The sequence below is a fragment of the Lonchura striata genome, chromosome 1A (genome assembly GCF_050655825.1).
Source record: "Lonchura striata isolate lonStrDom1 chromosome 1A, ASM5065582v1, whole genome shotgun sequence".
Classification (NCBI taxonomy): domain Eukaryota; kingdom Metazoa; phylum Chordata; class Aves; order Passeriformes; family Estrildidae; genus Lonchura; species Lonchura striata.
The window spans coordinates 22,250,063-22,265,703 of record NC_140741.1 but is presented as its reverse complement, the minus strand read 5'-3'; the positions used below and the strand labels follow the sequence as shown (position 1 = coordinate 22,265,703).

The 15,641-nt window shown below is 42.3% G+C and overlaps 1 protein-coding gene across 9 annotated transcripts in view; it reads right to left on the bottom strand.

Annotated features, from left to right (window-relative positions):
• Positions 1-4,668: 4,668 nt before the first annotated feature.
• The window catches only part of TBXAS1 (thromboxane A synthase 1), a 242,173-nt gene continuing 231,200 nt past the window's right edge, over positions 4,669-15,641 (bottom strand). For all 9 annotated transcript variants that reach the window (XM_085568338.1, XM_021536482.3, XM_085568344.1 and 6 more), the window contains 4 exons: positions 11,574-11,662; positions 8,908-9,045; positions 6,771-6,933; positions 4,669-6,158 (listed from right to left, as the gene is read on the bottom strand). In XM_085568338.1, the coding sequence (XP_085424464.1) occupies positions 6,084-6,158; positions 6,771-6,933; positions 8,908-9,045; positions 11,574-11,662 (465 nt within the window). In that variant the 3' untranslated portion in view covers positions 4,669-6,083. The remainder of the gene's footprint in view (positions 6,159-6,770; positions 6,934-8,907; positions 9,046-11,573; positions 11,663-15,641) is intronic.

Below are 15,641 nucleotides of genomic sequence, written 5' to 3'. Positions count from 1 at the left end.
TTTGGAAATGAACGGATTAAAGAGATGTTTGCATTACATCCAAACTTAAGGGGAAAATTAATATTGAACCTCTTTTCTGAGTGAGGAGTATCTCTTTTGGCTACTTAAGACAAGCAACTGAGCAGGAAGCTTGCAATAATCTGTCACTCACACCCACACCATGTGAGGAGAAAGATAAGCTGTGAAGGTTGTTTCCTTTTCGGTAACAGGTCCATCCTGGCAAGGCAGGCGGCACAGCCAGCAGAAGCCAAACAGCTTTGCTGTGCGAGCAGTGCGGTGTGGAACATGGGGGTTTATGAACCCTGATCCGCCACCTGCTGCGCTGGGGAGGGGGCTGGCAGCCGACCAAAGGCAGGTCACTGCACCCTTCCGTGAGGGTTACCTGGAGCCAGGTTGGTCTTGATATGCTGACTGGGTTTTATGAGATGTGGGTGCCAAAATCCGAAGTGCTGAGAGCAAGGGAGTGGCAGTATCCGGTTTGGATACCTGCAGCCTGGCCAAGTAGGGGCTGGTGAGTGAGAGGGACTTGGGTGGATGGCAGATACCAGGTATTGTGATGTGCTCAGTGCTGCTGGCCTTGGAGAACGAGCTTTGCTTCTAGGAACCAGTGCTCAGGGCTGCCTTAGGGCCAAAGGGCAAGTGAGAATTGCAGAAATGCTGCTTAACTTTGAATGCATCCAGCAGAAGATCCAGGTGGGATGGTTGTTGCATGGGCAGCATGACTGGTGCTTCCCTGTTTGTACAAGGGATAGACTTCATGGCCTCCACAGGTCAATTGCACTTCCTGCTTCAGCTCCATCACAAATTCATCACTGCATGCAGAAATCCTAGCAAATGAGGGAGTACTCCCCCCTTGAAAGTAGTGCAGGGAGATAAACATCTTAGAAACATGAGATTTTTCAAGGTCAGAAGAAAGTGAATGGGGCCAGTATAAACTAAGCAGTGACAGTTTATAAATCAGCTTTAAATTCTTTCACCCTGCTTTCTGCTGTAAACACATGGAAGAGTCTGGTATCAGGTGAAACTATGTCCAGGATGTTTAACAAAGGGAAATGAGAAGGTGATCGTTGCCTGGAGTATCTCACACAGGGTGTTACAGTCAGCTCATGGGCACTCTATTTCCCCTGTCCCCGGGACCCTGTGACTCTGATCAAGATATCCCTGGACCCCTCCTTCCTGCCCCAACGGGGTTGGCGGAGAGCCAGGGAAGCCCACCCTGTCCAAAGTCTATATAAACCCCTGACATTTCCTGTTCGTGCTCTTTTGCCCCACTCTCCCCTTGAACACCACAGAATAAAGATTGCTGAACCAACGTATATCAGGGTAACAGCCTCTTTTGGAAATCTTTGCCATCTCCTGATATTCCTCCCCTCACAGCCTTGGATCTCTGGGCTAGCCTGATATTCAGGGGGCTGTGTGAGGGGGGGAACATCAACAGAGAGGAAATTCTGCAATTTAATGCCAGGTAAAAATAGAAAGTCCCAATTTACAATCGAATGAAGCATAATAATTTCTGCCACCCAACTCTGTTTTTCTAGGAATACTATTTTTAAAGCACAAAACTGTAAAGCTTCTTTTCTATCAGCAGCTTCATTAAAAAAATACCATTTTACACTGACAGCTTTCTGTCATCATTACAAAGACCAGAAGACATATTTAATAGAAGCTTTCCTTTACCAAGCAGCCTTTGCTTCGTATCAGCTGTCAGAGAATGACTAAAACCCTTTTGTAACACAGACGTGCCCGATTTTAAACAAACTCGCGGCTCAGCAATGTAAGACAACACACTTGCTGTTTCTGAGGAATTTTAAACCAGTTTCCTTGTTCCTCCCTAGACCCAACTGCTGCTGACTGAAGCATGTTGTACCAGAATGCTAAATAGTTACCATTACATAAGATATAAAGCTATGTTTTGCTATTGCAATTATAAACATAGTGTTGGGGTGGGATTTTTGTTGTTACTGTTTTGCCTTTTTCTGTAGGGGTTTTTGGTAGCTTTCTTTTTGTGGTTTTTTTTTTTTTTTTTTTTTGTGTGTGTGTGTGTGTTTTTGAGGGTTTTTTATTATTATTATTATTTTTTTATTAATTCTAAAACCAGCCCTGGTCAAGACTGGTTTGGAACCATGTTATATAGGTGGACAAACACACCGTGATTACAGTGATATTACCAGTTTCTGTTTTGGACAGCTGCCGGCAATCTAGTGCCTTGTTTTCCTGGAAATGTGTGCTTCCAAAAGCTCACTGATCCTTGCTCACTCTGTAGGTGTGTTGCTGAGCTCACACAGGCAGGGTGAGGTCCAGTGCCACTGAGTGTCCTGGTACAATGTCTGCAGTGTCTGGTGAGTGTATCACCAACCCCTAATGAGAAATAGCAAATGGCTTGGGGCTCTTCCTGGGTTACTGGAAAGCAGGCAGCCTTTTTCCTGTCTTTTCTAGCTGTCTGTCTTAGCCTGCATGTAGAACAAGGGTTGATGCACTTCCAGAAAGCTGATTTCAAATGCAAAAATAATTTCTGTGTTCCATAGTGCTACAAACTGACAGGTGAAAACACACAACACTTCCTAACCAGAAGCCTGCAGAATGGTTGAAATTCTCTTAGCACAGACTCAAGTGAGTTTACTTGAACATATGCTGTCCATGTTCAACATAGATGCAGCTGAGAAAGACTCTTGGTTCATTTTCCTAGCCTGTAAAATGTGATGCACACTAGCAGCCACTTCAGGACTTTCCAGAGGCATCAATATTTGAAATTATGTTGATGGAGAGGCACACCAATGCATCCCAGTCATATCAGTTTGATGCCAGTGCCAGCAAGATATGCTGGCCAGCAGCAGAGCTTGGAGAGAGTTCATAGTTCAGCAGGAGAGCACCTGAAGAGCAGCACAAAGGAATTCCAGCCACTCCAGCCCTACTTGAATGCCTCTCTGCAAGTATATGCTCATGCAAAATAAAAAATGAGGTTAGAGATGTGCACTCCTGCAGGTCAGTGATCTCACTGGCCTCACACAGACATAGTGGGATGGCTCCTGTGACTGGAGTCCTGGAATGGAAATATACTGGAAATATACAGGAAATATACAGGAAATATACAGGCTTTGAGGAAGGACAGAGGAGATGAGAAGGGGGGGGTGTCATCCTCTGTCAATGACCAGCTGTAATGCATGGAGCTCCACCTGGGGATGGATGAGGACCTGACTGAGACCTTACAGGAAGGGAAGGACAAGGCACTTAAGAAAGCTTGTTAAAATTCAAAGTTCACTTCCTCCAAGATCAGGAGTCATGCATCCCAAAAAAGAGGAAGTGAGGCAAAAATACCAGGTGATGGATAAGTAAGGAGCAAACAAAAAAGAAGTCTACAGAAGGTGGAAGCAAGGCCAGATAGCCTGGGAGGAATACAGAGAAATTGTCTAAGCAGTCAAGGATCAGGTTAGCAAAGCTAAAGCAAGCCCAATTAGAAATAAATCTGGTCAGGGATGTCAAGGGCAATAAAAAAAAGTTCTACTGGTATATGGGTAATAAAAGGAAGATGAGGAAAAATGTGGGCCCTCTCTAAAAGGAAACAGGAGCTCTGGTTACCCAGAACATGAAGAAGGCTGAGGTACTCCATTGCCTTCTGCCTCGACCTTCACTGCTAAGTGCTCCACCCACACCACCCAAGTTGCAGAGGCAGAGACTGGGAAGAAGAATTTATACAAAATCATGGGTAAGAAAGGGAAAAGCTTGATTTAGGCTTGGCTTATTTTGTCAAAAATGAAGCACATGACAATTTTATGATTCACATAAGGAATACAAACAAGCCTTTGACAGATGACTTCAGATGGAATAAACTTCCTGCTCATTCTGGTAGGTGGGAAGTTTTTAGGTAAGGCCCATCCAGCTTTTTTGTCAACTGTGTATGTAAGCTACACAGTAAATCAACCTCCAGAACTGTTTCTAGGAGGAGAAAAATTATGCATAATGCGTAGAAACTAAGGTAAATACAGCATGTTGCTTTTCAAATAAATAGCAATCACTCCATCAGCAATTCATATAATCAGTCTGTTGTAACAGGGCACTTCTGTTTAGCATGCTAGAAATGCTCCATGGAAAAAGGAACAATTCCAAAACTTCCCCAGTCAGTACTTCATCACTATTGCCTATACAGACATGTTTAAAAAAACTACATGAAAGAGGAAGAGACAGTCTTTGAGGAACGAGATCCAGTAATTTGATCAGTGTTCAGGCAGCATGTGGGGAGAAGGCAGCAAAAGATGCTTTCTGGAGAGAAACTCAGGGACCTAGCCAGGCATCAGTGAGCAGATGGCTCCATCTTTGCAGTGAAGCTGAGCAGTCTCTTCCTCCTGCTGCTGCAACACTTCTCTGTGCACATCACCAAGAGAGATGCTGTACCTAAGGAACTCTCAAGCAGACTATGTCAAGCAGGCAGAAGAACCAAAAGTGCCTTCTTATTTTTATGGTGCCACAAGAATTTTTGTTATATACACAAATTTAAAAGAAAAAATACAAGAATAAATGAATTTTGAAAACGGATCTTGGGACTGCACCAATCTCTTCTCACAGTTCTGTTGTGGTTTAACCCCAGCCAGCAGCTCAGCCCTTCAGAGCTGCTCATTCACACCCCCATAGTGGGATGAGGGAGAGAATTTTAAGAATGAGAAAACTCATGGATTGAGATAAAGACAGTTTAATAGGTAAAGCAAAAGCCACATATCAACAAGGAATTCATTCACCATTTCCTATGTGCAGGCCACCCCATGAAGCAGAGCTCCAGCAGGCAAAACAGTGACTTGGGAAGGCAAATGACATCACTTTGAATGTTGTCCTCCTTCCTTCTTCTTCCCCTAGTTTTATGTGCTGAGCATGGTGCCACGAGGTATGGAATATCCCTGTGTTCAGTGGGAGCCAGCTGGCCCAGCTGTGTCCCCTTTCAACTTCATGTGCAACACTATCTGTATGGCAGAGGAGTAGGACAGAGGGAACATGAGGAAGCTATGGCTGTTTTGGCTGGGAAGATGCATGAGCACAGTCACACAGCTCCAACAGGTCCATGGGGCTGTTGCAGTTCAATCAGACAAGTTCCTTCCTGAGGGGGTGAGGCACTCGGGACATGACCTGCTCCAGTGTCACAGGAGCCAAGAGAGCTGCTGGGTCTGATGATCCTGATCCCACTCCTTTGCCACCAGCTCTAGTGCATGCATGCTCTTAATTTCCTTGATTCAAAGAGCTAGACAGGAATGGTTCCAATTGCAATGCTTGGAAAGGAAAGGCCTCCGCATGAAGCAAATGTGGTACCAACACCTTCTGATTACCTTTACATTTCATCCAGTCCTCCTGCTTGCTTTAAATTAATATCTTCTTTGTCTCTTCCTTTCCAACAGCAGTTCAGCAGCCAAAAAAATGGCTGTCACCTCATGTCTTTGGTCTTAGCTGCTGGAACTTTACCGGTTCATTCTTCTTCTGTCGTGTTGACAGAATGTGCCAAGTGCAAATTGTTAATCCAAGTTTTGGTATTTAAAATCACTTCAAAGCATGGAGGAGGTACAACTTTTCTGGCTTTATAGACACAGGTGGAAATTAAGCATTGTAGCATTGTAATTGTAAGCATTGTAAGGGGCCTCAGCTTTGATTTGTTAGTGGAGTTCACAAAAAATCCAATGCACTGCATCCCAGGTCTTCTGCTGTAACTGTAGTGCCTTTGGGGCTTTCTCTAAGGACTCACAAGTGCATGAGAATGTGTCATATGATGAATTGAAATTAAAATCTACTGTAAATTGTGGAAAAGGAGCATGAGGAAAGCATTCTCATAGATAAGTGAAAAGAAGTGCCATGAAGAAAAGCAAATGAAAATGGGATGCTTCTTTATAGATACTATTCACAACAATTTGAAAACATCCAAAAAAGACTGTGGAGCCCATTTTAAAAAGTGATTGGACGCTGTCCCACAGGAGGGCAGTGAGACAGCACCTACTGACCATCAGTGGGACTTAGGCTCCTATCTTGGAGTTGGAGTTTTGAAAAATAATTATACCCAGTGACTTACTCAAATGTCTCATTCCAGAAAGCTTCAGGATGTACATTGCCTTTTAGCGTGATTCCAGCATGATGTAGACTCCATTTTTTGGTCCAAGTGTGGCTTTTGATTTGAGCTGCAAAGGAATCTGAAAAAGAAAAGACTATTTTATGTACAGTTGTATGTGTTTGTTTATGTGTGTATGACACCCCTACATACAAACAGACATTTTTGCTGGAGGACCAGTTTGTACCAGGATTACTGTGGAAGCTGTAAAGTACTTGTTTTACAGTCAGCTGTGGTAGTATAATATTAAAGAGAATTTACAGCCAGAGGCTGAGGCAGTGGTTACCCAGGAATGCTGTAGATCTGAACAGAAAGAAATTAACTCTGTAAACTCTAGAGCTGGGTGCAATGTCCATAGCAATAGGCATATACCAAAGTGCTGAGATCCTGTGAAATATGTACACATATTCTCACCCTCTATGAATTGTGACATTTTGCCTGTGGTCCTGGCACACTGCTCTCCACTAAGGCAGGGCTGTGTAACAGTACTTTTGTTGGAAAAATTATATATCTGAAATCACATTTTGCTTAAAACATGCAGTCCATGCCTCATCTCTCCTTATTATGGAAGTGTCTCTGGCAGTTTTCTCAAATGAAGAGAAGTCACAAAGAAAAACCAGTTGTCCTGCCTAAGACACACTGTCAACACCCTCAAGGTAACAAGTGTGATCTTTAAGCCCCTGCATGTACAAACCTCAGTGTCTGGGCAGGTTTTGAACTGAAACTTCTGCAAAATCCTCAGCAGAGTCATTTTTGTCTCCAACAAACCCATTTTCATGCCAAGGCACCCGCGGGGTCCTGCCCCAAAGGGCAAGTATGCAAAGGGATGTCGTTCCTTCTTTGCCTCCTCTGTAAACCTAGAAGGTGCAGAGATGGAAAGCAGTTCAAGAAATGCTTTTTGCTTGATTCCATGTCTTTAATTTAAATCTCAAAAGCTGGTTATTTCAATTGATCTTAATGGACAGGTCACAGGGACTATTGATAGATATGTGCTGATATCCTAAGTAAAAAGGTAATTGACTTATTGTCAGCTGGTGACTTCAGGAGAGGACATGGAGATACGAGTTTTACTTCCAATCTATCTTTAATGAAAATTTCTCATCTCTTTGGATGCATTTTCCAAGAACTTTAGACTGCTAAGGTCCAGAGAACTCATGCAGGGTAGAAAGAGATGAGAGGTAATACAGACTATTTGGAGCTTTGGGAAAAAAATTGTGTATTTCCACTAATTCCATCCCCATGCTTTGAAAAGCTAAATAAGATTGAGCCACTACTCCAAAAAGTACTGCAGAGGCCCCTAATTTGAGATTGAAGGACCATTAGCTCATGTACTAAGCAATGTTGCATATCCCATGCAAACAGGTTCAGATAATTCTTGCCTTGCTCATCCCCTTATAACATCCTGGCAAATTTAAAGTCTCCCTTGTTTTACTCCTACTGCCAATTTCAAAATGAAATAATTTTGGGGGGGGGGGGGGGGGTGGAGGGAAGGCTGTAGCTGAATTATTTTATTTTATTTTTGTTATGCTCTTATTTTATAATTCTTGCTAACATTACCAACTATACAAGCTGAGCAGAGTGCTAGTAATTTTGGATCATTCCTCAGGGAAAGTTCAAAAGGAAATTAATCTCAGATTCATACTAAACAGCACTGTGTGAGTCAAGGGGACTGCAGCCCCTACTAACCATTTTACCCTTTCATACTACTGGTTAAGTGGTGAATAAACAAGAAAACATTTCTAGATAAGCATTGCTAAAAATGCAAAGACTTCCAGTTGCTGCTAAGATTCCTCTCCAGCAAAATCTCTGGGCTTCTCTAACCCTGGCATTGCTCTTCTTCATGGCCAAAAGATTCTAATGGAGCATATGCCTAGATTTGTTCCAGAAGGAGCATTAAGCAAACCCACCTACACCACCACATGTGTTGTCTTACTGGCAAAGATGGTTCTGGGCTGCCAGCCTCACACCCAGTTGTTTATGGAGCAGGCACTTCTTTTCTTAGTAAACTTCTGAATGTAGTGGTAGCTTAAAATGCATCTGCCCACTAAACAGTTTAAAAATATAGCTGCCCCCAAAACTAAACTGTGCTTCCACACCACATCAGCTGAAAGCTCAGCCCAGCACCTGTAACACAAGGCAGGTACAAAACCACAGTTTGACAAAGTTCCCCCTACCCACTGAAGATATAAAAGCTCCATGTGAAACTGTCTTGCCGAGCAAGAACCAAGGATCCTAACTTACAGACAGACAGCAAATTACCAGTGGAAGATGGAGTAGATTCCCCACTCACAGAGTACCCACACTGTTGTATTTCAGATAAAAAGGGTGCTCTAAATCAGTGAGCAGCTGGATAAGTTTTCCAGGTACAGCCAAGCTAGTGAATATACTGTCCCATTTCAGAATTTCTGCAGCCAGAAGCAACATTATTCACAGGATCTCACTTGGAAACACGTCTGAGTTATATAAAAGTATACTAAATATTTCCATGGTGAAATTTCTTGTGTTTTTGATATAGAAACTTCTAGTCCTGCATTTTGAACTTCTGTGACTACCAGAAAACCTCTGCCCCAGTTCAACCATGACCAAACTTCACACCTCTGTGGGATACACCACTATCATCATTTGTCTGATTAAATAGAAATAGCATGTTTTTATGGTTTAAATAAAACTGTGCTCCTCTTGGTGGAAATGCTGCTTTGGATGAATAGCGGGTGACTGTGGCTGTGAAAGAGCAGCAGAATGTGATGCCTGCACTGGACAGGTTGGAGTTCTGTGCCCACAGGCCCAAGTAAGAACCTCAAACTAAAGGTGAAAAGCACTACTCCACACACCTCTCAGGAATGAACTTCTCAGGCTCTGGCCAGAACTCAGGGTCATGGTGAAGGTGTCCAACTGCAGTTTCAATGACAGCTCCAGCTGGAATATGCTGCCCCAGCACTATGCAGTCTTTAGCTGCTTCCCTAGTGAATCTGAAAAAAAATCATGCATCCCAGATGATTAATAAAGGTTAAAAACACAGCAGGGGAGATATATAAAAGTATCTGTCTTCATCTGACCAAACAACTTCTGGGGTAACACTTTCTCATAGATAAATACAACAGCTGTTGCTGATGCCAGTGTCTTCTCAGGTTATAGTCATCTCCACTTAGAAGTCCAAAGCTCCAGTCCAGGTGTTTGATTTTTGCTCCTTCACAGGAAAGCATCTCTGGTTGTGTACTGTTTTCCAAAGCATTAACTGCTAAACTGCAATTTTATTGTTGATGTTGGGTTTGGACTAATTTTTTATGAAAATTGCTGATTAAATGTGTCAGTCATCTCTAATAACAGGTAGAAAGAGTATGCTGGTTTGCCTCCGTAAAAAAAAAAGTTTATTAAATAAAGATTTGAGTCTGTTTATTTGAGAAGCTCCCCCCTCTTGGTGCAGCACCCGAATCTTAGCAAGGGATAATTTTAATATTAGGGCTGAGTGTTCTGCTGCTGCTGATGCTACTCTGGAAATACAACCAATTCGCAAGCCTTTAAAAACCTCATTTCACATATATTCATCAAAGGCAGGCACAATGTTAACAACAAAACTCTGTTGTTTTCTCCCAGCCTGTGGTGATAGGTGTCCTTAGGAACCTCATCATGACAAGACTGAGAAAAGCTGCCTGCCAAAGCCCAGCTTGACTCTTGCAAAAGATTGTATGTGGGTGTGCATGTGTGGTGGTAGGTTCTGATCCAGATCTTTTGGTGCTTGGGTGGTCACTGCAGATCCCAAATCAGTCCAGACCCAGGTGGGTGCCCTGCTGTCTCAGTCTGGGAACTATTCTCTGCCACCAGCTGCAAGTACAAGGGAGAGGCAATGTACAGGAGCTTCCTTTGCTGCTTCCCACACTCTGCTTAAAAATTGAACAAAGATTTCAGCTTCAGGGCTGTCAGTCTGGTATCATTACAGAAACACATTCTTTTCTTTCTGTCACCCATCTCCCTTTTTCATAGACAAACAAATAACAGAGGCTCCAAACATGGAACAAAACACTGGCATGCAAAAAAAAAAAAAAAAACCCAAACCAAAAAAAACCCAAAAAAAAACCCCAAGAACCCAACCAAAACCAAAAAACCAAACCAAACCAAAACAAACAAAAAACAACAGCAACAACAACAAAAAAAAAAGAAAAACCACAAAACCACTGACAAGCTATTGTTCTCATTTTTACATTAATTTGGTTATAAAGGAAACATGAGTTCTTGAGGAGAAAGTTGTCGGGATGGTAAGTTCATTTAAAAAAATGAAACCAACTCATTTTATAACAAACTTGGCTGCTACTGATTTTTCACTTAACTCAGCATTATCCTTGTCATAGGCAATTAACATTTTTCAGTGGCCTGGGCTGTCCTATCCATTCCATATCCATCAGAGTAAAAGCCAGATCAATAAACAGTGCTGACAACACCAAACAAAACTTCAGAAAAACTTTGTCCCATTCTTGTTCTGTCTCCCATCTGACAAACATGGATTGTTTCCCAGTGATACAGCCCAAACTCAAAGACCCCCATTGCTTTAACCAGCAAAACAATTTCCACTTGTACCCCAGGTATTACACAGTAAAGCCTCTTCATCTCATCCAGGAGTAGATCTCTGATATTTACTCTCTGAACAATCCCACAGATGCCCATGAAAAAAATCTTCACTTCCAAACTTGGTGAACATATAGAAGAGAACATGATTTAAGCTTTTTTGTTTTTTGTTTTAAGGTGCTTGCAGTCATGGGTTAAATTTTTCAAAAGCTTTCACAGCAAGCTCAGCTTTGGCTTCTTTCCAGTCATCTGGATTTTTCCCTGAGCTTCATGAGAAACATTGCAACTGGCTGATCACTTAAAAATTGTATTTCTTAATATTTGTATTTATGCTGGTGATAACTTGGAGCTTTAACAATCAAACAGTTTTCTAATTTCTTTCTTCCTTGTTTTCAGTTCATTAATACAATAGAATAAGTCATGTGTGATTTGGGACAAAACTTTCAAATGTTAATGGATGTTACCATTAGTTTAGCTGTATTAGTACAAGGCAGTGCTAAGTGTAAATGGGCAAAAGTTAAACACACACGTAAAATACAGTTTTCAGAATGTGCAACCTTTCCACAGATCAGGGCTGTAATAACCAACAGGGCCCTAATGCGTTTTGGTGCATAACCCCAAAGCCTGAGGCACATGGAAGCAGCAGCCTCTGGTTTTCTAAGGCCAGACCTGCTCCAAAATGGCTCCATCCTCTAACCTTGGGGGATGTGAAGAATGGTGAGGAAGCAAGCTTGGCCAATTCACTGTAAAAATGTTCTTTAGAAATACCAGAATTACCCAGCTTTCCTTCAACAGGCCGCATTATATCTTTCAAATGCACAAAGCAGTATTGATGTTGGCACAGAGAAAGAGAGACCATTGGTCTTCCTACAGCAGATTTCCATTTTATAGAGCCAGGGAGCTATCCTGTGTAATCAGAAGAGGGAAAAAAAGATACCTGAATGCAGGTGGGTACATGCGCAACGTCTCTGCAATCACCATGTCCAGATAAGGGAGTTCTTGTACATTTTGGTGATCAGGGATCATCTGAAAGGGCAGGACAAAAGGAACAATTATGTTTTCTCACATGTAAGTACCAAACTCATCTCAGATTAGATTTTAAATCATCTATTTTTTGCTGGGCATCTTTCCTGTAGAAGAACTCAATGTCTCATCTAAAACAGTAAATGATAAAATTATACAAAAATGTGGGCAGTAATTAAATGTGTGTGTAACATTCCTTTCATCATCAAAATGCTTTGGTGCCCAGCCCAGCTGAAGATATAATAATAAATCAACTTGCTTAGGAAGTATTAAAAGCAGGTCATTACAAAGAGCATCAATAGGTGTAACAGAGCTATTGTTTTACATGTGTACTAAAATCTGCACAGGAGCCTTGTTACTTCCCAAGGGCAAGAGGCTCACTCTTTGCTCACAAGAAACAGCAAGGCCTTCAGTTACTCTTGCTGATGTTGGAACAACCCCTCTGCACTTTCCCAGCTATAGAAATAAAGCAGAGTGCTGGTGCTGTGATGCCTGTGGAGGGGTGGAGATGGCACTGGAAGATGCTGGAACCCCGATGAGGAGCAGCACCAGCACTTAACAGTGGTGAATTGCTCTGCCAAGAAGTGAGGTGCCGAAATATAGCTCAAATCCCACCTGGCAGGACTGCAATAGTGCCTGAGTGGAGAAGCCTGTTTCTTCCATCCCTAGCTTAATGCTGCTTAATTTTTCATGATGGTCAATGCCTGAGCCCACGTCTTCACAATCCTACAAAGCCATCCAGCCCTTGACAAGGAGTGGTGGGCACTAAAAGCCCAACAGGGCTGTAGCTCATAAGACTTTGCCTTCTGACTGGCAACAAACAGATGAGAGCCACTAAACAGCAGCACTGACAAGACAGACAAACAGGGAATTTCTTCCACAGTTACCTTCCTCGGAAAAAGGGCATCTTCCCTGTTTTATTCAGTGCTCTCAGCAGAGGGCAGCCAAAGTATATAGAATAGCTTAATCAGGAAAGTACAGTTTTGTTTTAAATTAGACCATCTCCTAAAGACTGACACAGAGTAAATTGGAGAAAAGCACAGACGTCAGACTAGACTAAACCTTTTATGAAGATTTGGGGCCCCTGCCGTTCACAAAGGGGACTGGATCCCATCCTTCCTTTATTTACTACAGCACTTTTCATGTATAATGCATATTTTATTGAATTTTCATGCAAAAACATATGGTACATACTGAAAATACTAAGCAAAGAACAACTCCAGATGGTACGCAGAAAAGGCATACAATAGAACAAGGATACCTTGCTGGATTAGGGTATCCCACTTATTCAGCACTAAGCCACTGTGCACCATTTCACATTAACAGATCTTTTCTAGGAAGGAAATAGATACATTCTATTATCCCCATTTTCTGGCTCAGGAAAGAAAAGCAGAAGCAGAGCAAGTAATTTGCACAGGCTGAGTAGAACCAGTGTGTGTGCTCCTCTCTCAGGGGAAAAGATGCAACTCAGCTTGTCAATAGATGAAGTATTTTGTCAGTATATGACAAATTTTATCAATACAGGAAATATGGACTGCACTTACAGCATTTCAGTGTGACTTTTATTTTTTGGTGGTGCTTGCTAACTCAAACCTTTGGCTTAGGTCAGTGGTTATCAGGGTTATCAGACAAAGGACTAGGAGCCTAAAAGCCACGTGAGAACCATGGCTGACAGCTGAGAGAAGCGGTGCTCCAATAATTCCAATAGCTGAAACCAAAGCCAGGAGGATGATTTTTATCACCCTTGTTTTACAGAAAGGGATCGGAGGGCTGCCTTTTTGTGGGGGAAATCAGTAGCAGAGGCTGGAAATGCAGTCTGAAATTTCTGGTCTTCACAGCACAACTCCCTTTCGCCATGCCCACAGAGGTGCTCCACACTTCAATGCAAATGCTTGCTGTGGTGTGCATTCTTTTTTTTTTTCTGCCAGTTTTACAATTATCATTCAGAACTTTCCCCTTGCCTTTTTATACTGCTCTCTTGCATTTCTTTGAAGCCTGAGTCAGCATCTGAGTCCTGTTCCTGCAATCCCTCCTGGTTTCATGGACATGCTGGCTGAGAGAAGAGTCCAGCCTCAGAGAAAATGAGTGGTGGAGCCAAGAGCACATTGAGATGTGTTTGATTCTCTGAACCATGCTCTTTCCACTGGGCTTTCCTGTTTCTCTCATAATCCCCCTACTTGCTTCTGGAGTCAATAATTAAGATAATTATATGGTAACCTGATATAATAAGTAGCCACTAAATCAAACCATACATCAACGAATAATATAACACTAAATTATTGGAGCTTTGATTTGCTCTTTCAAATAGCTTCTATACCTTCAGGGGATTAGCAGTTCAGAAAACAAAACAAAGGTGTAAAAGCAGCTGATTTTCCTTAGAAGAAAATTCCTTTTGCTTACATAAAGAAGGAGGGGTCAGTCAAATGGCAGCAGAGTGAACTCTGCTATCATGAGAATGACAGACACATCAGTCATTTCCTACATCTGATGCAATTTAATTATTGGCACTTCTATGCTTTTAGCTTCAAAGTAGCTGGACCTAATTTAGTAGTTGTTTGCAAGGTCTGACCTGCAGCTGCATAAAGTACACACAAGCCAAGCATCTCTATTTAGGAAGGACAGTTTATTGCTTTTTTTTTCCCTTTCAAAGAAAATATTTTTCATTTGTTTTTCCACTCCCTCTCTTAAAAATATGTCCTTAGCCAAGCACATTTCAAAGGAACATAAATATGCTTTTCTCCCTAAATGAACCTATTTATATCTATCAACTGCTGGCAGGTTTGCTGGGGTGAGGGTGGTGTTGTGCAAACATGCCACTTTAACCCCCTGAAAAAAAAAAATCTAAATTGCCTTGTACTCAAGATGAGGAGGTTTTTTTCACTAAGAAAGATTTCTGTCTTTAACAAGAAGAGATTGGGAGGGGGGGGGGGTGGGGGGAGGGGGGTGAGAGGGAGGATTGCATATAATAAAACATCCTGTATTTTAATTTTGCAGCCACTGCTTTGCACAGCAGTTTTTCTTATGCTTTCCACAGCCTTGTAGTGTCTTTTCCTGTTGATGTGGAAGTGAAATGGCCATGTAACATCTTGTGGCATTTCTCTGCATGCATGTTTCCCCAGTTTGGTTTCTGGAGGTGAGGTGGTACACCTTACCAATCCCAGACTATTCAATCACTTCTGGCATCTAGTTTGGCCACAGACTCTCCTTTATGATTGGCAGAAAATCACAAGCCTCCATTAGCTAGAAAAAGATGGGAAATTAATTCTTCCTCCCACAGAGTACCCTGAGGTGAAATACCAGCAGTGATTAAAAAATTGCCTATGTGCTACAAGGATGACGCTTGTTTTAATCCCCATATAAACTCCAAGAAAGATGACTACCTTCAGATCCACCTCTGCTTTTCAGGATTGGTTTTAGCATTTTCTAGGCAGGCAAGCCTATTTTTTACCACCGCCCTCAGTTAACTTTTAATTCCTCAATGAACAGCAAGGGAATCCAAGTGCTGACAGGAGCGGTCTGGCCAATCTCTGCTGCAGTTTGAGTTGTTACTGTTCCCAGTTGCTGGCTCTTCTTTGCTGGCTGTGGCTGGTGTCACCACAGCCAAGTCAGCAGAAGGGAACATATGCCTGCATCTCAGTTGCTTCCATACAACGTCCAGCATGAACCCATCTTCAGTGACAGCTCAAGAAGAGACACTAACTTTTCCCCAAAGCAGCTGATGATCATCCTCCTCTCCTGCCTCTGTTTTGGGAATGGTAATTCAAAGTACACGTCAGTGAATAAGAGATTTCCACTTATCCTATTGGCCATGTTCTAGTGATGCTTGGCATCCAGTAATGAAAAAAAAAATCAGAGAAAATTTTGTGCAGCTGACAGTGTGATGTACACCTGAAATCAATTTAAAAGCAGAAAGCCTGCCGAGACCACATTCCTCACAAGGAGCACTGCTGAGTCATGGCCTGATACTGAACCAGCTGAGGTT